We start from the raw sequence: 20,324 nt of genomic DNA on the forward strand, positions 1-20,324 counted from the left end.
AATGGATAAGTTTACGTGCAAACTTTGACCATAAAGGGTGTAGCCCTAATCAAGCCACATGGCAGGAACTGAGTTTGCTGGATGGTGCCCAAAGTTCTCCAAATCACCCCAATGAATCAGGATTCCTTCCTGTACTTTGTCCTGTTTTATTTACTAGCTAAATAGTGCAAATCCATGAAGAAAACACTAGCTCCGTTGAAAGAGCATAGTCGAATGCTAAACATAGTAGCAGTGGACCAGTCTTTAAAAGCATTATGCTAATAAAATCAACATTTTCCCCACATTGTGCTAAATGCTTGAGGAACAACATCACTGTAAATGACACAACATTTACAACATAGCACAATACAAAAATGCATATATACTGTGAGTTAGTCAAATCTAGCTGGAGCTTCAAGGCAAATGTTTTTAACCCATATTTCAATAGAACAACATTCAGGGATTTTTAATATACAAAACAATAATTTCTCTTAAACAGGAAGGTTATAAACAGAAGTTCCAGGTATCAATACATGAGGGACTGGTGCCATATTTCCTGGAGACAGATGAAAGGTGGATGTGAAAGACTGAAAAAAATCCCAGTGTGAATCTTAAGAGAACACAGAGGAGAACTGGAGGTTACTGGCTACAGAAATCAATGTGGTAGTTAATACTGTTGAGATTAGAAAACTAAGTGCATTGTGGCAGAAACCCCAAAAAGATAAATCCTGAGGCACCAGCCAAGAGCATTTATTTGCTGAGAAAATTCCATTTCAGCAAGGCTCACAAGGACATTGGCATGCTTGGTGGGTGGTCCAAGCATTCCTCAGGACATCTTCAGGAGCACCATCATCCCATTCAGCGTTTGTACAGCCAGCATCTTAAAGAGCTACAAAAAGCACAGACGACTCTCCTCTATAAACTGCAAATACGTCTTTGGCTGTAACTACCACTTTTCCAAGAAGAAAAAGAGGAACTAAGAGATTATTGCCTTTGTCAAAGGAAGAAAACTGTGCTTATATTATGTAGCATTAGATTAAAGTTCATATGACATTAGTTTCCCTTCACAGTTAGGACTACTGTCGAACAGCCTCTCCTTGCACATGCTCAAAAAGCTTCAGCTGGCTCTGTACAGTTTCCTTCCTCCGAAGATTAGAAGTGGCAGAGGTTTTGCTCACCTCTGGGTTCCTTGCAAATAAATACAGGCCAGCCTCATGGAGAAAAGTACATGAAAGGCTTCCACATCAGTCTTTCAAACTGCAGGGATGCAAGAGACTGGCAGACTTATAAGGGATGCCTGGGCCTGGAAGGTTAGAGGACTTGCTGTGCTTTGACGAATACTCCAGGACTCTTTTGAATGGAGTGTATGTCCTGGCAGGCTTTGATGTCTCAGGAGACATGCTGCTGTTCTCAGTGCTGGGAATCAAAACCAGCAACACAAAATGTTAGACACTTGAGAGACTAAACAATATTGATTCACAAATATCACCAATCGAAACCAATAAAAATGAATCCACAACATATATGATTCTTTCCTTAGGCAAGTGGAGTGAGGACAGTGTTTCAGGCTGCTTGTGTTATATACAGGAACACAACTGGTAATCAGAAACAAATATATATACATTTAGAAAGATGTTTCTTTGCTATGCATTTGCACACCTATTAAGATACTGTAAGCAAATTTTGCATGATGGCTTGGTTCCTGAGATCACAAGCAGGCTTTTGTCTATGTTTGGGTGTCATTGGATGCCATTTTGATAACAAGATGGTGGACTAAACCTTTCAAAACTACACTGATCTGAACCACTGATTTCAAAACTACATAGATCTTTCTTTTGTTTCTTAGAATTCCCAAGCAACAAGGCTGCTAGTTCCTTACAAAAGATGACACAACAAGTTGGAAGAATTACATATAACACATAAATATTCCTGGAAAGACTAGCACTCTTCATCGTTCAGGCTGGAATCAGATTAAGAACTTTCCTCCAAGGACGTAAAAGTTATTATTCACGTGTAGGGACTGCAAAAAGGCTTCGCTTAAATGGATGTGTTACCAGTCATCCATGGTTATTGGTATTAATTGATATTTAACACTTTTGTACATGGTTGAAAACTTATATTAGTATAATACGGGTACTATATAGATATAATTGGGTCTCTGTTTGGTTATGCAGACAATTCTGATCTCAAATTTTAAGCCTGTGCTTGAGGAATAGTAATTAACTACTTACAAACAGCATGAAAAATGCCTTTCCCTGGTCTCTTGCTGCCATTTGCCAGGTTATTATGATGGGAGGAGCATCTGCCACATCCCACGGATGCATTCCTTTGGTTTAGGACCGTTGAGCTTTCCACAGTCCATAAAAATTCATTAACTCTTATTTATAAATTAATCAGGAAAAACAAAGAGCTTCATAAAACTAAGCAGAGTAAAGGCTGAGAATAAATTTCCAAATGAACAGTGCAAAGATGCTTTGGCGCCTTGAGGGTCCCTCAATAAGCTGTCATCATGTTTGGAGATTTCTCAGCATTTTCCTAGTATAGCGCCTCTAGGCTGAAGCTCTGCAACCAGTGTTGAAATGTCAGAAAGGCAAAATCATAACTGAGTCATTTTATTAGTGCCTCATTAAAGTGCTCTAGTGAAATGACTTAAGTTAGCATGCGGCTGAGATTCACGTTTCCTCTGGCACGCTGAAACCAGCACATGCATGGAAGTTTATCACGCATGGTTAATCACTGTTTCTCATTTGGCCGCAAAAGAGCACGGCTTCTCTCGTGGGAATGCCCACACACACAAGTCCCCGCTACAAAAAAAGCCCTGTATTTATCTGGAATCTATGCAAATGTACTGCAGATGTTTCTTAAAGAGATGGACTACAAAGGAGCCCCTGAATGTATTCATGCCGAGATACCTCAGTGGAAGATTACACCCTACTCCAACATCTCTGGTTTCTACATCAGTCCTTGACTGTGACTCCATCAAGTAGTCCAAACGGTCTTGTAATTCTTTATTCTGAAACACACAAAATTTAAAGCATAGCTCCTCAGATTACAGTATTCCAACATGCTCCCTGCTTAATTATTACTTTATAAAGCAAAGCAATTCCCTCACACATTTACTTTATTACAGGACAATACACCAGCTTCCAAGAAACTCCTGACAGTGCACGATTCCCTCCTTGCCCCCATTAGCTCTTGACTCCCCTCCCCCACTGTTATCCGTATAACCTCTCTTTGGTTACCTTGAGAGACGGTGGCTTGGCCAGTGAGCTTCCTGGCCAGCAGGGATTTGAACCAGGCCTGAGGGAGTCTCTCCCCCCCCCTCCCCGCTCCTCATCAAACACTCTTAACCACTACACTGCAGAGGCTCCCATCTAATCTAATCTCTTTAGATTAAGAGAGGCTTGTTTGATTTATTTTTACCTTCGAAGAAGAAGAAAATTAATCCAACAAAGAGGGCAGAGAGGGAATGGGCTACTTAAAAGAGATACTCAGGAAGGTTATAGGATATTTCTTTAATAAGAGGTAATAAGAGGTGCAGAAAGCGAGAGGATAATGCAAAAAGTCACCATGGAAATATAGTGGACAGAGTGCTGAATTTATCCTCCCCCCCCCCCAAACCTACTTCACAGGATTGTTGTGTTAGGAACTCTCACGTGTGTCCTGCTTGGGACATAGCAGGGTAGGATCTATTCCCACTAATTGCCTGCAATTTTATCCATACGTTTATATCCTATTTCTGATTTCATCCCCAGTGCATAGATGCAGTGTGTAGACAGGACTTATGAGTTCATTGGATACTGAACACTCGGCTAAGATGAAAGCCTAGATTCACAGATTTAAATAAAAATATTTCTTAACATGTACTCTGCCAGCCTTCATCTTCCATTTCAACAATTAACTTTCCTCATGTATCACTTCTGCTTGAGAATGGAAGTGTAGGGTCAGAGGCTGTGTCAGTCTAATTAACTGGGCCACATTCACTCCATACATTTCTTCCAGTATTATTGCACTTTAAACAGTCATGGCTGCTTCTCCCAAAGATTCCTGGAAAGTGTCATTTATGCAGGGTGCTGAGAGTTGTTAGGAGACCTCTATTCCCCTAACAGAGCTACAATTGCTAGAGTGAATTAACAGTCAGTCCCTAGCTCTATAAAGTGAATAGGGATCTCAGCACCTTCCCAAACTACTCTTCCCAGGATTCTTTGGGGGAAGCCATGACGATGTAAAGTGGAATAATAGTGGAAGAAATGTATGGTGTGAATGGGGCCCTGTTCTAAGCCCAGAGCTTATCTGGGGTATTCTTAATTAGTGTTCTTCTTCTTAAGAGAGCTCCCAGTAGTAGCTCTATCTTCCCTAATTCCTTGCTCTGACACCTGTTACACTGATGGGGATGAAGCGCTTTGGAGCTTCCTCCCACCTGTTGGAATACTGGAAACTCAGCTGGGTGGGAGAGGAAGGCAGACGCAGGTCAAAGAGGGCAGCCAGAGGCAAACAACAACAACAGAGGTCCTGCACCTTTAAAAGCTGGGGAGAAGAGGGACATTTCTGTTTCAGTGGTACAACAATGGAACCAATGACCGAGGGAGGTGGTGGGCTCTCCGACTCTGGAGGCCTTCAAGAGGCAGCTGGCCAGCCACCGGTCAGGGATGCTTTAATTTGGATCTGGCTTCGGCCAGATAGGCGGCCTAAAAATTAAATTATTATTATTATTATTATTATTATTATTATTATTATCCCTGCATTGAGCAGGGGGCTGGACTCAAGGGCCTTCTAGGCCCCTTCCAGCTCTATGATTCTCTTCTACTGTCTTCTCTGTCTCCTCCTCCTCCTCTTTCTCCACAAAGATAAAGGTGCAGGAGTCCCCGTCCACTTTTTCAGCTGCCCACCCTCAGGTCAAATCCTGCTGGAATGCCCCATGGCTGAAATGTTCAGTCCTCTGCACCCCCTTCCATGTCACAGCTCCAGGACTCCTGTTCTGCAACGAGGAGCAACAAGTAGTCCAGACGTCTGCCTCTGCCATGGTGCCTTCAGAGTCTAGTTGCCAGTGTTTCCCTGGAAGAGCCATCGCTCAACAGTGCAGCGTCTGCTTTGCATGCAGAATGTCCCAGGTTCAATTCCCAACATCTCCAGGTAGGTCTGCAAAGAACCTCTCCCCAGTGAGCTGCTGCCAGATAACCCTGAATGGGATGGACCAATGTTTTGACTCGGGAGAAGGCTGCTCCCTACATTGCCATCTCTCAAATCCAACCACAAAGGTGAAAAAAACTTTTCTATTAATTTTCACAGGCTTATATTTATGGCCTACTGCTCATCTGTGCAAAATACAAATAAGAATATCTACTATTTGTGGAGAGCCTGAAAAAAAAAATAGGCGTTACAGAAAATGTAGGAAGATGGATGCTGCCTAAATAGCAATCTAATCGAAATCACAAAAGCATCCTACCAGATAATGAAAAAGTAGGAGGATGCACATGCAAGAATTAAAATCATAACAAAATCAGTTGTAGCAATCTTGCTGAAGACTTTTCAGGTATTTTTACACAGGCAAAGATAATAAACTGAATATTAATTAGCAACAATAACTTTCAGTATATAATCCTTACCTCTCCTTCAAGGAATGATATTTTTTCTAAAAGTTGTAATATAAACAGTTCTTTTTGCTTCATCTTTCTCTTTTGCAGCTCAATCTATGAAGAAAAGGAAGAAAAACTGTAAAGACAGAAAAGACAGCGGGAGAAGCCATGTCATTAAATAAGTTTACTACCCAGAAATTAGGATGCACACATACCCACAGCAGCAACAAAAACAAGATCCATGCAATATTCTGTTTCTCAGAACATGAAATGACTCACTTCAGACCTTATAGCTAAAACTGAATATTTTTGCAGTGTGAAAACAGCTAAGTTTTCAAATTGTGATTGTTGAACACATGACTAGGTAACCGAGTGCAATAATTAGTTTCCAGATTCAAAGGATGAAATGTTACTATTTGTGTTGTTTATTTAAAGCACTCTTATTCAACCTTTTTCTCATTAAAAGCAATAATAATAGGGCTATGATCAAAATATAAAAAACAAAACAATCATTTGATAATTTATTTTGTTAATTTTCTGAACTCGCAGAAACACATAAAACAGTAAACAGTGCTAGACAGCAGCAAATGGTGGCAGCTATTCTGCACGACTTCCAAATGCTTTCTGAAAGAGGAAGACCTCTACTGTTTGCTTACAGACAGGCAGGCTTCCCTGGGGAAGGGAATTCCCATAGCCTGGAGGTGGACCATTGAGAAGGCTCCCTCATGCAAGCATGCATGGGCCACCCTTTAGAGGACGCGGGGGGGGGACACCCAGAAAAGACATCAGGTTTTGACTGATTTTGCCCCATATCTTACTGCCCTTGTCTGATGGTTGATTCTAGCATCACATGGCAAGAAGACACCACAAATAAACATTGTCAGTGAGAGCCAGTATGGGGTAGTGGGCTGAATACTGGACTGAAGGCAGGGTGAACTTGCTCCAAATCCCTGCACAGACAAGAATTCCATGTGTGTCCTTGGACTCTCTCAAGCCTAACCTACCACACAAGATTGGGGGGGGTGGGGACAGGGCAGCCCCATATATGCCGCCAGATCATCTTGTGGTAAGGGGGTAAATTCAAATGTAATGAATAAATCATTCATTAGTGTTCCAGTCCCTTGTATCTCATGCACAAAAGTCTCACTGAAGTCAATCTGTTGTACCCATGTATAATTGATGACAGATTACCCAAGATATATTCCTTCCTTTTGGGAGGAAGGCAGGATATAAACTTAATTAATAATAGAATGTCTGGACAAGCTATGTGCTGCTACTGCACAAAGTAAGAGGACTCCATGGCTCTTCAGTCTTGCCCTCCGTTTGTGCTGCTCTGCCACTGCGACTCCTTTCTTTCAGCGCTTTGCCAGGCAACAGTCGCTGAATTCAGAGAGGGGCAGAACTAGCAGCAGAGAAAGGAGGATATTGAGATAATGAAGAGGTCCTGGGCAGAGGGGGGGTCATGAGAATGGACCCCAATTCAGCAACAGAGGCCACCCCAGACATTCAGTGCCTGCATCAACAGAAAATCCAAATGGCACCCTCGTGACTATCGATCAGCCGGATTGCATCATGTACCAGGATGTTCTTCGATGACCAGTTCTGCAGTTCTGCTGCTCCACTCCTGTGCATTTCAGCTGAGCTGACATCTTGGTGGTTTGTACCTCAAGGCTTCATCCAGGCACAATTTAAACAAACTCCTTACTAACACGTTTGAGATGAGGTGGGGGGGAGAGGAAAAGCCCCAAAAAACTTCCAGAAAATGGCATTCTAAGGAAAGAGTTAAAGGAGGAATGGGATGCTGGAGGGTGTGAGCACATTTGAGGTCCCTGGAGAATCACATGTGCCTCAAGACGGGAGTGGGAGGCGGCTGTTCTGGCTCCACCAGCCTGGAAGGAAATGCTTCTGCAGCTTGAGTCAAAGGAGGCAACCAAACAGGATGCTGCCTGTCAGTGTCTGTTAGGGCTGGGACACAGCATACCAGGATGCATCCAGAAAACCATAAACACAGATGACTAGTTGGTAATTATCTTGTTTCCTTTACATTAAAAGCAACTCAGGATAGCTAACTTCATTTCCTTATTTGTCCCCATGTCAGCGCAGTCATCATTTTATTTGTTTGTGTATTAAATAAATGAAAGGGCTTTCTGAGGTGACTTACAATCACAACCATTTTGTACTAAATAAAAGGATAAATATCAACAGCAGAACTTTAAAACAAATCCATTCCAAATAGCAGAATTTTAAAAAATCTAAATGCACTGCAGATGAATTGGTCTGATGTTAAAATTGAGACTTCCATAGCAGCAAACGCTTAGAAATGTTAGAACCTGGGTGAATAAAACGACATTGACCTGGCAGCTAGAACTAAGTATAGGCACTGGGCCGGTGTGTGTGTGTGTGTGTATGTTCCAAAGAGGGATGCCATCATGGAGAAAACCCAGTCCTTGGTCACCACCCACCTAACAGGAGTTCGAAACCACTGCAACAAGTTAGACTGCGGGTGGGTGAGGGCCCATACTTCCACTCCTTTACATTTGAGAGCCGTATTTAATATTTCCCTTATATTTCAGAAACAATGACCAGTCCAAAGCCAAGAAGCAAATCTAGTGCTGAGCTGTTAAACTATGTTTAATTAACCTCGTTCTCACAAGATGCAGCAATGGCCACAAGCTTGGATGGCTGTAAAAGGGGAGTAGATAAATTCATGGAGGACAAGGCTATCAATGGCTAATAGCTATGAAGGGTAGGTGCTGCCTCCAGTATCACAGCCAGTAAGTCTCTGAGTATCAGTTGCTGGGGAACACAAGTGGAGAGAGTGTGGTTGCTCTCGGAACCTGGTTGTGGGCTTCCCTTCGGGGGCAACGGGTTGGCCAGGGTGAGAAAAGGATGCTGACCTAGATTGCCCTTTGGTCTGATCCAGCAGGATTCTTCTTTTGCTCTACGATTTCTAAAACAAGTATCTTGCATTTCCCATGAAGATGCAGGATTCAGAATTGGAGGTTAGACACTCCATGAACACAAATAACAGCTATAAGCATGTTATACACTTTTTTTTTGCCAGGGGGCAGGGGGAGAATGCAAGTTTCCCTTTTTTTAATCCCATAATGGCACATTAGTAAACCTGACTTCCTATGTGCTTTATATATCACATGCCACTCATATTTGATGTGAAGTGCACCCATAAACTTCCTTGTTTGGGCAACTAAATGCAAGAACGGGGCTGTGAGCCCCCCAAAAAGAGTAATAAATAGCTTTTACTGTGTCACTGTAAGAAAACTGTTAAAAAAAGATCCAGAGCAATATAAATAGGAATTTTCTATAAAATTTTCTATAAAGTGTACACTCTATTAAATAGATGTCTGAATGGCTCTCACTTGTCTTATAAAATATTTTAAAATAAATAAACTATAGCAAAGGGATTGTTTATTTTAATGAGCTCATGAGAAGAGTTGGTTTCTTATTTAGAATAAATTAGATTCCCATCTAAAATGCACATGCATAAAAAGTGTTTAAAATGTTCTGATTCTGTAGTTGATCTTTTATTCAAGTTAATACTTTTAAGATAGATGTTTCATTAATAAGTCCACTGTTTACAGATGTATATATAAGAAAAAAGCTTGAGCCATATAGTCGGAAAAGAAGAAAGATGAAAAAAGGTCAGTGATAAAAGATGAATATTTTTCAAGCAGAATTTGTATTAGCATCGCTGACTTTAGAAACCTAAAGGAAACCACTACCATTGATATACGCTCACAGAAGACCAACCACTGAAGCAATGGCAGCAAATGCTATGAGATCATACAAGTCTCTATGTCAGAAAAATACATTTGAGGTGGCCCTAAATCCAATTTTTGCTCCATGCATTAGTGTGGATTGTACTGATTTTCAATTCAGGTTTGATTTACTATGTATTTTATGTAGGCTATTTATCAATTCCTTCTCAAAAAGCAGAGCTTGAAGCAACATACAACCAGTCATTGAACTACAATGGGTAACCAGCCAAAGTTAAGCACTTTTAGAAGTCCCCCTGATTTTAATGTAAGAGTTAAGTATTTACTTAGGGCCTCTCCAGACATCCTTTTTTATTGTGCATTCACGATGATTTGTGCTCATGGTGGTACTGGGGTGGTTATCTGTAATCCTGCTTTCGATACTATTTGCTGCTGCAAAAGTTTAAAGGCAGACACATTGCCTTGTTTCCAATCAGTGAATGTCCTGTAGCTTTCTGCCAAAACCCTGTCATTTTTTATACCACAAATGTTCAGATTTACTTTTCATTCTGCTTTTGTTGCACTATAGGGCAAGAGTGCCCTTCCAGACAGCAATGATGCAATGAGGAAGCATCGCAGAACAAATAATAAAGCAAGAATGACATGTAGACAGTCTAGTACAAATCCATCACTAATGTACTATTATTGCATTAATGACATGTTGCTGTATACATCTGCAAAAAACACCACCACCACCATTTTGGACGGGTCTATTAAACCTTTGGCAGGATCATGCCCAGTAGAAGCAGTGTAAGATCTTATGGCTTCAGACTGAATAATATTAATGTATTTCACAGAATCCTGGAAGAATTGCAAATAAACATATTGGACAAAATCCAGTGATGTCCGCCCAGTTGCACATTGGAAATCCACTTGACAATGGAAAATCCAATTTTTCTTCTGCTCCCTGCAGCCTCCCACATGCCCCCAACATTTGCTCTGGAAAGTCCCCTAGTCCTCCAGAGTAGATTTCTGGGGTGCACAGGGGGATGCAGCTGGAGGAGTGGCCCTACTGTGTGAGCAAATACCTTCTCACACTACACTGGATAGATCTCATCCTTTAGTTCTTGGCCACCAAAACCTGTCACTGGGTCAGGGCAGGCATTCAGAGATGGCAACACAGAAGCAAAAACAGCCTGAGAAGTCTAGTTTCTCAGCCTTACAGACACGCACTTTGCCTTTCCCAAACCCTCTCAAACAATGACACATGACTGTGTTTGAAAAACAAAGAAAAGCGAAAGTTTAAAAGTATTATAAAATATTTATTAAAATAAAACATGTACTCTACTAACACTTGATACTACATGACAGTATTTTTACATAGTTAACACTGCATAAAAGTGCACTGCCTGATAAGGTTATTGGCTCATCTTTGCATTGTTTTCATAACACATTTAAAAATCAGATCAATATTTATAACATTTACAGTGTTTGCAAGATTTATTCAAGTAAAACAGAACCAACCCGTGCAAACTCCTAATATGTGGGAAGATAGTACTTAAATGTTGCATCATCTACAAGAATAAATGCTAGCAATGGCAGAAGAGTGTACATTTGGCTTATCTGGGCTCCATATGGAGCCATTTATCACCAGCACAGTGTGCCTTCAATGATTCAGCTGAGCATACTGCTTCTGGTATCCCCAGGCACATGGCCAAGGCACGAGATGGTGCAGAAATTATCAGGAAAATGCAGTTGTTGCCACTACACAATGAGCTATAAGTGTAGAGAATGTTGTGTGAAATTGTGTCCATGCAACTTGTACAAGAAGGAAAAATGAGCAGGTACAAAACTTTCAATAAAAAATGAAAATACAATCGGCAGTTTTCTCCACCCTCAACATCTTTTCTGTCCCCGTCTTTGCTTGTGTTCTCCCCTTGACGCACATCTATTTTCACGGCAATACTTCCTCATGATTCATTTCCAGCATCTCCATTTTTTTCAGCCTCTCTCTCTTGAATTCTTTCTCCTCCTCTCCCTTTCTCAATGGCCAGAAGTCCCTGTTCTTTGGGATGTCCTTGGGAATTTCCCCCTCTCCATCTGGCAGTTCCAGGAATTATAAAGCAATGTCATAATCAGACACAATCTTGGCTTCCGTAGCAGGAGGAACACAGATGAAGCTGTCTTACACCAAATCAGGCCACTGGCCCATCTAGCTCAGTACTGTCTCCTCTGACTGGCAGTGTCTCTCCAGGGTCTCAAGTAGAGAGAAAGACCCTTCCCAGCCTTTGATATGGAGATTATTTCAACTAGAGACGTCAGGGACTGAATCTGGGACCCTCAACAGTACTCTGTCACTGAGCCTAGGCCCTCCTCACAATTGTTCATTTGCTTTTTGTGCATATGATGTTAGATATAAAACATCAGAAACATGAATGTTTACAAGAGAGAGAAAGTGCAATTAGATGAATGGAAACTTTGCCATCAGTTATACACAAGGAAGATCAGATTTCACCTAAATACATTCCATAGTTTATCAAACCCAGTAAAATAAAACTAGTTTAAAAGAAGGCTTTCTAAAAGTAGAGCCTAAGAGTCTGAATGTTTCTGGGTTTGCCTGTTCAAAAACTGTGCAGATTTTAATGTAACCACACAGACATGGTGTTTCCTCAAAGAGATTCACAGAAACTTCTCATTGCCCAAACATTCTCACTGAGATTTATGATTAGAACTTAACTTCCTCTTATGCCTTCTGAAAATTCCAGTCTGTTATTAATATTATTATTTACTCTACATAAATATTCAGTAAAATTGTCATTTCACTGAGTTTGTTTTTACAGATACTATATGTCCAACCAGTTTTACAAGAAGTATTGCTCTACTATAAGTGCCTAACTAATTGGTTTTGAGAATATATTGCACAAACCTGAGATTAGAATCAGTACCTCATGCAATTCTGAACTTTTGTACTTGGGTTACACAGGTGTTCAGAACTGGTATCTCTACCACAGTGTACCACTATACATTCCCACTAATGTAACTGGCTCAGTTTACAATGCACATTCCTCAAATCCATCCAGAAGTTGCATATTGAGCCCATGGCCTCTCTGCTTCATTGACTTCTTTTTCAGCAGTTTAATTCAATCAAGCATCGTTTGGGGAACGAAAAAATATGCAATATCGCATAACTTGCAATGGCTTGAGTTTGTGTGAGCAAGGCATTTCAGCACTGCTTCTCTGACAGCTGGATTTCCAAGTGACTGCTAGTGTGGTATGATGACAGTTTTCGAAGTAGCTACAGGTGTCAAGTTTCAGTTTGGCTTGGGTATAGGGAAGCTGCACAGAATGGATCAGAGAACATTCCTTGGTTGTGGTGCATCCACGTTATTTCTCTCCATGATCTTTTTGTTTCAGGTAGTCACCATTTATCATCTTCCAATGAATCTGAGACTAAATGTGGAGAACAGCTCATGTGCCATGACCTAGAGACAGTTCAATTCAGTTGGTTAGGGGAATGTCACTCTAAATCTGTACTCTGCAAATTGCTTCTTAAATAAGGAACACATTTCCTTTTTTTACATTCCTTTTAGATTAATTCTGTAAATCTCCATCTACCAATGAGCCTTGCTTTTACAATTACCCTCTTCATATGACGAGGAGAATAGATGTCTTAATAACCAGGGTGCAAAATGTGGTTCTATGTAATCAGTAAAAAATTGGTTCTTGCTCTTCTGCTTCTTACTAGGCTGTTTTGTAGCCAAGGATTTCTCAAGCTAAATAAACATTTTTGTTGCTTATTCAAATTAGCTTTTTACTTTAAGCCTTCCAAGGGGACTAAGTATAGCAGTGGTCTGGCAGGGGCACCAGCACCAAGTCTTAAAAGAGCCTATGACTCTGCTACAAGTCACAGCTGCTTATCCTAAGCCTCCACTCATCGTCCTGATCCTTCCAAGAAGGGGGCAGTGAACACAGCTGAATTTCGACTAACTGCTGATCGGGATGCTCACATTTTAGCCAGCTGGTTCTATAGGAATCGCTACAGAAAAGTTTGGTGTAAAGTGTGTGAGCAAGAGAATCATACTTGTGTAACTTGGAAGCATTTCCTTTCATTTCCAGCTGTTTGTACAGGTAAGGCAAAGCAATTACCACACACTTCACTTTAAAAATAAAATTTGGGGACACAAGCACATTAGAGGGTGGTTGCCATCTCTTTGTGGTTCCTTCCCATACCACTTCAGTAATATCTGAACTAGGGCGATCACACAGTTGAGACTTATTTTGTCATTACTTTCTAACCTTCACAGAGGACGGCAGGGGAAAGAAAGAGTTAGTGTTGGCACTGGAAGTAACCACATTATTTGTTCCTTCTAATATCTCAGATCAAAACCTTACTGGGGTGGCATAGAAAGCAACTATGATAAATAGCAGCTTCACTAATAAAGTGGTGTAAATATGGGGGTTCATTATTCCCTGGAATGCAACATCATGAAGATTAGGCCATACATGAACTTTCTTTAGGGCATTTAGGCCAAGGGCATACAATGAATTCCTATTTTCCAGGTCTGTTAGGTCTGCTTCACCATCTATCCATTAATTCCTTATAATTCACATAAGACAGGCTACAACATTTCTTAGTCAGTTAAAACATTGCTATCCCTGTTAAATATCACACACTGAAACATATAATTATTTTTCTAGACTTGGCAGTGCCTGCAGCTCATTCATCCCCTTCCCCCTCTATGCTTTGGCTTTCCTCATTTTAGAACGTAACTGTCTGACAGCATCACCTGTCAAAAAACACCTGAGATTTTATCTATAAATTAGTTCCTATAAACTAGTTTTTCAGGTTTATTTGTTTGGTTCTTCTTGTATATATATTATACATTTGCAGCACTGTACAAGCATTAATTCCACACAACTGCTCAAAATAAAGACAAAGCCGATACAAATTATGTTACCTAATATGACAGGTTAAAAAAATGCAAGGAAACAAAACTTTGAGTACAAAGCCCAGAGATAATGTATTGGAACTATCAGCTAGGTTTTAATGTTTGTTGCTGCACCACAAAGTGAGGGATAATTATGAAAGGGACTGAAAATAAAACTGCCAATATCGTAACACTGTTATACAAATACAAATGTGGCCACATTTGGAATATTGTGTACAGCTGTAGTCGCCTCATTTGAAAAAGGATATTGTAGAGCTGGGAAAAGTGCAGAAAAGTGCAACCAAAATGATCAAGGGGCTGCACCAAGTCCCCTATGAGAAAAGATTGCAACATTTGGGACTTCTTAGTTTAGGAAAAACAAGAGTATGAGGGATGCATGATAGAGGGTGTCTACAATTGTGCATGTTAACTTCATTCATTCCCTCAAACCATCCTCAGAGGTAGAGCATTATCATTCTCATTTTGCAGATACTAGAAAGTTCAGGGCAAAACTAGACACAATATTAATTGCATGAATGTAATTAATGTACAAGGTTTTGTTCTGTAAATAGCAGCCTACAGCCTCACAAGTATGTGGGGCTGGCGAGGCTTTCCTTGAAATGCAGCTGCAGAAAGAGCATTTTTGTTTTGCGGAAGAGAAAGAGGTTGGTCAGGCTTCCCAGTGGCTGGTATTTACACAACAACAAGCAACAACAACATATTAACTTAATTCATACACTTAACACAATGTATAGTTTGGTGCTCACACACACGCAATGGCTTGCCCGGGGCTGTGGCTGAGTTAAGACATGAATCTGTTTGATCACACTTTAAGGGTGCAATCCTAAGTGGGGGTGGGATAAAAGTGGTTGTACCACCTTATTCTATGCCTTGTTGAGCACAGAATGGCAGAGTGGAAGTGAGGGTGGAGGAGACCTCTGTGTTCCTGATGGTTTTGCTTTTTAAATTTTTGTAACATTTTCCACCCCGTTGAAAGCTGAGGGTGACTAAGTATCTGCACACTTTGCGGGTGTTTCAGGGGACCAGGGCAGCTTTGGATTCCTTGGATCCAAGCTGCTTCCTGGAACACCAACAACATGCCCTTTTTGGCCCTACTGATGTTGAAAGTCTGATGTTGGTTGGGCCAGGGTGTCAGAAGAGCTGGTAGCGGGGAGGAAAGCTTCAACATCAAACCTCCCTCTCAGGCATTAGAGAGGTAAATCTGATCCTATGGCCTTTCGAACATCCTCCAGGGACAGTAGGATTGTACCACTGTTGCATTTCGTTATATTTCTTGGTTTGCAATTATATTTATATGTTCTGTGGATTAATTTTATTCACACTTTTGTACATCACGTTAGAATCTTTTGATGAAGGGTGGTTAAGGAATATTTTAAATAAAGAAAAATGCATTTCCTGTTAGGTGTGAACCACAGTTAGCCATGATCTCTAAATTATTTGTGTTTGCTCCCCACATCAGGATTATATAACAATACAAGATGCACTGAGTAGATCAAGTTTCCACATTTATCCTCAGTTAGATTTTCTCACCAAATTTTATTCTGGGGCCATTAACTCTCCATGCCAAATTATCTTCCGATTTAGGTTTCGCCAAAAGCACTGGTTTAAATCTAGTCCATAGAACACTTGTTGAGCTGGAAAAGGAATACTGACTATGGGATCACTACTTTGTGATGGCATATCCAAAAAACACACCATTGCATGGGTCCCAAATTGTTGCCCACCTGGACCCACTAGGATACAGAAGTCAGTTTGGCTCTCGCAAACAGCAACGTCAATTCAGAGAAACTTGCCACAGAAAAAACCTTGGTGTACAATACGAGGTACATTCTCAATAGCAAGCAGCATGAAAAACTTTCCGGAGGTGAGCACAAAGAAGCCTCTAGAACAAGAAGCAAAGGGAGGTGGGAAAGCTGGTTTGCTTACATTATGGGAATATTTTTGAATAAGGCAGATAACCAGCTTAGAAACAGGAAAATGTAACAAGGAGATGTACTTCAGTTGTTTCACTATTCTACCATAAAAATGTATGAGCCTTCAATGCAGTTTCGTTAACTAGAAATGATGCTTCATGTATCTACATGTATTCATGTATTTCATTTCACTTCATTTCAGAAATCCAATTCATGTTCCATCTGCCAGGTTGGCCAAGAACAGTCAGATTTGGGATATTTAGAAAAATTCTACTAGTTTGTCAGCATTTCACAGACTGTGCTGTCAGATTTCCAGTACAATTGTTATGTGTTAAAATTATATTTTAAATTAATATATTAAAGGCATTAAAAACTTTTTTTACATCTTCATGCTCATGTATTTCCAATCTACCTTAAGAGAATCTTGTCAATAAGAACCTAGGTTATTCAAAGTAAAAAATAAATTAAAAAATACTGTAACTTACCTCCTCAACCATGTGCTTGACCTTCTTCTGTTGGCAAAGAACCATGTCATCCAGATGTTTGATTCGTTCTCGCAAACTAGTTGTAACCTCCTCCAACTGGTGTGACCTAACAAAAAATGTAGATCCTAAATTGGTAAATTTAAATTGAGTAAGATATACATCTATGTGAGAATAGCCTCCTCCCCAAAAACATATCAAGGGTATCTTAGGATCCGCCTGAACCCTTATATTCCAGCTCAATCACTGGGATAATCTGCAGGAGCGGCTCTGATCGCCCCCCAAATTGGTGAGGCTCATTTAACATTGACATGAAATCAAGCCTTCAGTGTCATCGGCACAGTTCTCTGGAATGCTCTGCCAACAGAGATTCAGCAGGCACCTTCTGTTTCAATTTTTAAATGCCTGCTGAAAACCTCTCTGTTCTGCCAGGCTTATACAGGCAACTAAGTAGATGCTTTTTTGCAACAGTTGACCTTTGTTTTTATTGTATTTTTAATGTTTTTATCATATGTCATTTGTTTGTTTGTTTTAATTTGTAACCCGCTTTGATGTTTTTAATAAAATAGTGGTATACAAATACATTTTTAAATAAGAAAATAGTATGTAAATAATAAAACAAAACACACAAAAATTGGAAGTGTTACATATATCCACAAATACATAATTGTCTTCAGTAAACCAACTACCACCTGTCTCACTTTATTTTTATTTTATAAAATGGAAGTTTTTTCAACAGAGTTGCAACTAAATTATTTTGGAATATGGATCAGAGAAGATAGGGGATAGAGAAGCAATTTAATTTGAAAAATTGGTGGAGGAGATAATTTTATGAAGGAATTTGTTAAATATGTGCCTGGCATATTTTATGCCTGGTCACAATCCCAGGAAGGTTTTAAGTTGGACATATAAATAATCCTATCTGTGAACATTTTATTTGGAGACAAAAACAAATTCACTTCACCTCCAAATGAAAGCTCAAAAATATGTATGTACATAAGAACATTAGAAGAGTCTGGCTGCTGGGCCAGCTCAAAGGCCTTTCTTGTTCAGCATTCTCACAGTGGCCTACCAGATACATTTGGGAAGCCCGGAAGCAGGATCTGAGTGCAACAGCATCCTCCCTTTGCTTTTTATATCATTTGGTGACAGCCACATTTTGTTTGTTCAGCTGCCTTCCCTGTTCAGACATGTGTGTCTGCCTATCTAATTTTAACAGCAAAGGGACCATACAAGTGGGGGGAGCTAAACCATCCTCATCCCCCCTTTGCCACTGTCCATTGGGCCAAGCACTTTTTTCTTCTTCTCAACCCAACTCATTTCTGGTGCTGGATGGTGGGTATGTGTGGCTGGGGAGTGAGGTGGCGCTTCATACCCCTTTTGATTTTTCTTAATATGCTAGGGAACCTTAGAGCTAAAATACACAAGTAGTGAGGGTGGAGGGAATTAAGTGGAAAATATAATCATTTATCTAGAATGTTTGCCATGTCAATGCTACATAATTATAATGTCAGTGCTACGAGTTCTTATTTTTATCATATTATTCTTAGAAGGAGGCTAGGACTGGGGAGGACAGCTATGGAAGAACTAGAAAAGGTCTTCAAATGCAAAGATGTGTCACTGAACACTAAAGTCAGGATCATTCAGACAATAGTATTCACAATTGCTATGTATGGATGTGAAAGTTGGACAACGAAAAAAGCGGAGAAGAGAAAAATCAACTCATTTGAAATGTGGTGTTGGAGGAGAGCTTTGCGCATACCATGGACTGCAAAAAAGACAAATAATTTGGTGTTAGAACAAATTAAACCAGAACTATCACTAGAAGCTAAAATGATGAAACTGAGGTTATCATACTTTGGACACATCATGAGAAGACATGATTCACTAGAAAAGACAATCATGCTGGGGAAAACAGAAGGGAGTAGAAAAAGAGGAAGGCCAAGGAAGAGATGGATTGATTCCATAAAGGAAGCCACAGACCTGAACTTACAAGGTCTGAACAGGGTGGTTTATGACAGATTTATTTATTTATTTTATTTATTTATTTCATTTTTAAACCACCCATAGCGAATAGCTCTCTGGGCGGTGAACAAAACAAGATTAAAATACAATATTACAATAAAATTACAATAAAATCAGCAACAAGTTAAACGAAAAAAAAAAATTAAATGAAACACATTGAACATTAAAATGCCTGGGAGTATAGCCAGGTCTTAACCTGGCGCCTAAAAGAAAGTACCGAAGGCGCCAGGCGTATCTCCACAGGTAGGCTGTTCCACAGTTCGGGGGCCACTACAGAAAAGGCCCTAGATCTAATAACAATCCTCCGGGCATCCTGATGAGTTGGTACCCGGAGGAGGGCCTTGGATATTGAACGAAGTGAACGGGTAGGTTCATAGCGGGAGAGGCGTTCCACAAGGTATTGTGGTCCCACACCGTGTAAGGCTTTATAGGTCAAAACCAGCACCTTGAATCTGGCTCGGAAACAAATAGGCAGCCAGTGCAGGCGGGCCAGGACAGGTGTTATATGCGCAGACCAGCGGGTCCTCGTTAACAACCTGGCTGCCGCATTTTGCACTAGCTGAAGTTTCCGAACGGTCTTCAAGGGCAGCCCTACGTAGAGCGCATTACAGTAGTCCAGTCTAGAGGTTACCAGAGCGTGAACAACTGAGGCGAGATCGTCACTGTCCAGATAGGGGTGTAGTTGGGCTACTAAGCGAAGATGGTAAAACGCATTCCGTGCCACCGAGGCCACTTGCGCCTCCAGAGACAAGGAAGGATCGAAAAGAACCCCAAGACTACGAACCTGTTCCTTCAAGGGGAGTGTAACCCCATCTAGAACAGGATGAACATCCACCATCTGGGCAGGTAAAGAGCTCACCAACAGTGTCTCAGTCTTGTCTGGATTAAGTTTCAGTTTATTAGCTCTCATCCAGTCCATTATCGCGGTTAGGCAACGGTTCAGCACATCAACAGCCTCACCTGAAGAAGGTGAAAAGGAGAAGTAGAGTTGCGTGTCATCAGCGTACTGATGGCAACGCACTCCAAAACTCCTGATGACCGCACCCAGAGGCTGCATGTAGATGTTAAAAAGCATGGGGGACAAGACCGACCCCTGAGGGACTCCACAATGGAGAGTCCAGGGTGTCGAGCAATGTTCCCCAAGCACTACCTTCTGGCGACGATCCGCTAAGTAGGAGCAGAGCCACTGCCAAGCAGTGCCCCCAACTCCCAACTCCGCGAGCCTCCCCAGAAGGATACCATGGTCGATGGTATCAAACGCCGCTGAGAGATCAAGGAGAATCAACAGGGTCACACTCCCCCTGTCCCTCTCCCGACAAAGGTCATCATACAGGGCGACCAAGGCTGTTTCAGTGCCAAAACCAGGCCTAAAACCGGATTGAAACGGATCCAAATAATCGGTTTCATCCAAGAGCGCCTGGAGCTGGCCGGCGACCACCCGCTCCAGGACCTTGCCCAAAAAAGGGACATTCGCTACCGGTCTATAGTTGTTCAAAATATCTGGGTCCAAAGAAGGTTTCTTTAGAAGAGGTCTCACTACTGCCTCCTTGAGACTACCAGGGACTACTCCCTCTCTCAAGGAGGCGTTTATCACCTCTTTGGCCCAGCCGGTGGTTACAGCCCTGCTGGCCTTCACCAGCCAAGATGGGCAAGGATCAAGGGCAGACGTGGTCGCCCACACCATTCC

At 41.1% G+C, this 20,324-nt stretch overlaps 1 protein-coding gene across 3 annotated transcripts in view; it reads right to left on the minus strand.

Moving 5' to 3' along the window:
- Nucleotides 1-20,324, minus strand: part of MYZAP (myocardial zonula adherens protein) — an 88,381-nt gene that overhangs the window by 34,777 nt on the left and 33,280 nt on the right. For 2 of the 3 annotated variants that reach the window (XM_061595948.1, XM_061595947.1), the window contains exons 10-13: nucleotides 16,616-16,721; nucleotides 5,586-5,669; nucleotides 2,892-2,992; nucleotides 131-1,395 (exon numbers count right to left, since the gene is read on the minus strand). In XM_061595948.1, the coding sequence (XP_061451932.1) occupies nucleotides 1,224-1,395; nucleotides 2,892-2,992; nucleotides 5,586-5,669; nucleotides 16,616-16,721 (463 nt within the window). In that variant the 3' untranslated portion in view covers nucleotides 131-1,223. Of the gene's footprint in view, nucleotides 1-130; nucleotides 1,396-2,891; nucleotides 2,993-5,585; nucleotides 5,670-16,615; nucleotides 16,722-20,324 lie in introns of those variants that run through there. The other variant, XM_061595949.1, reaches the window with a different exon arrangement.

This window comes from Rhineura floridana, chromosome 14 (assembly GCF_030035675.1).
Source record: "Rhineura floridana isolate rRhiFlo1 chromosome 14, rRhiFlo1.hap2, whole genome shotgun sequence".
Taxonomy (NCBI): Eukaryota; Metazoa; Chordata; class Lepidosauria; order Squamata; family Rhineuridae; genus Rhineura; species Rhineura floridana.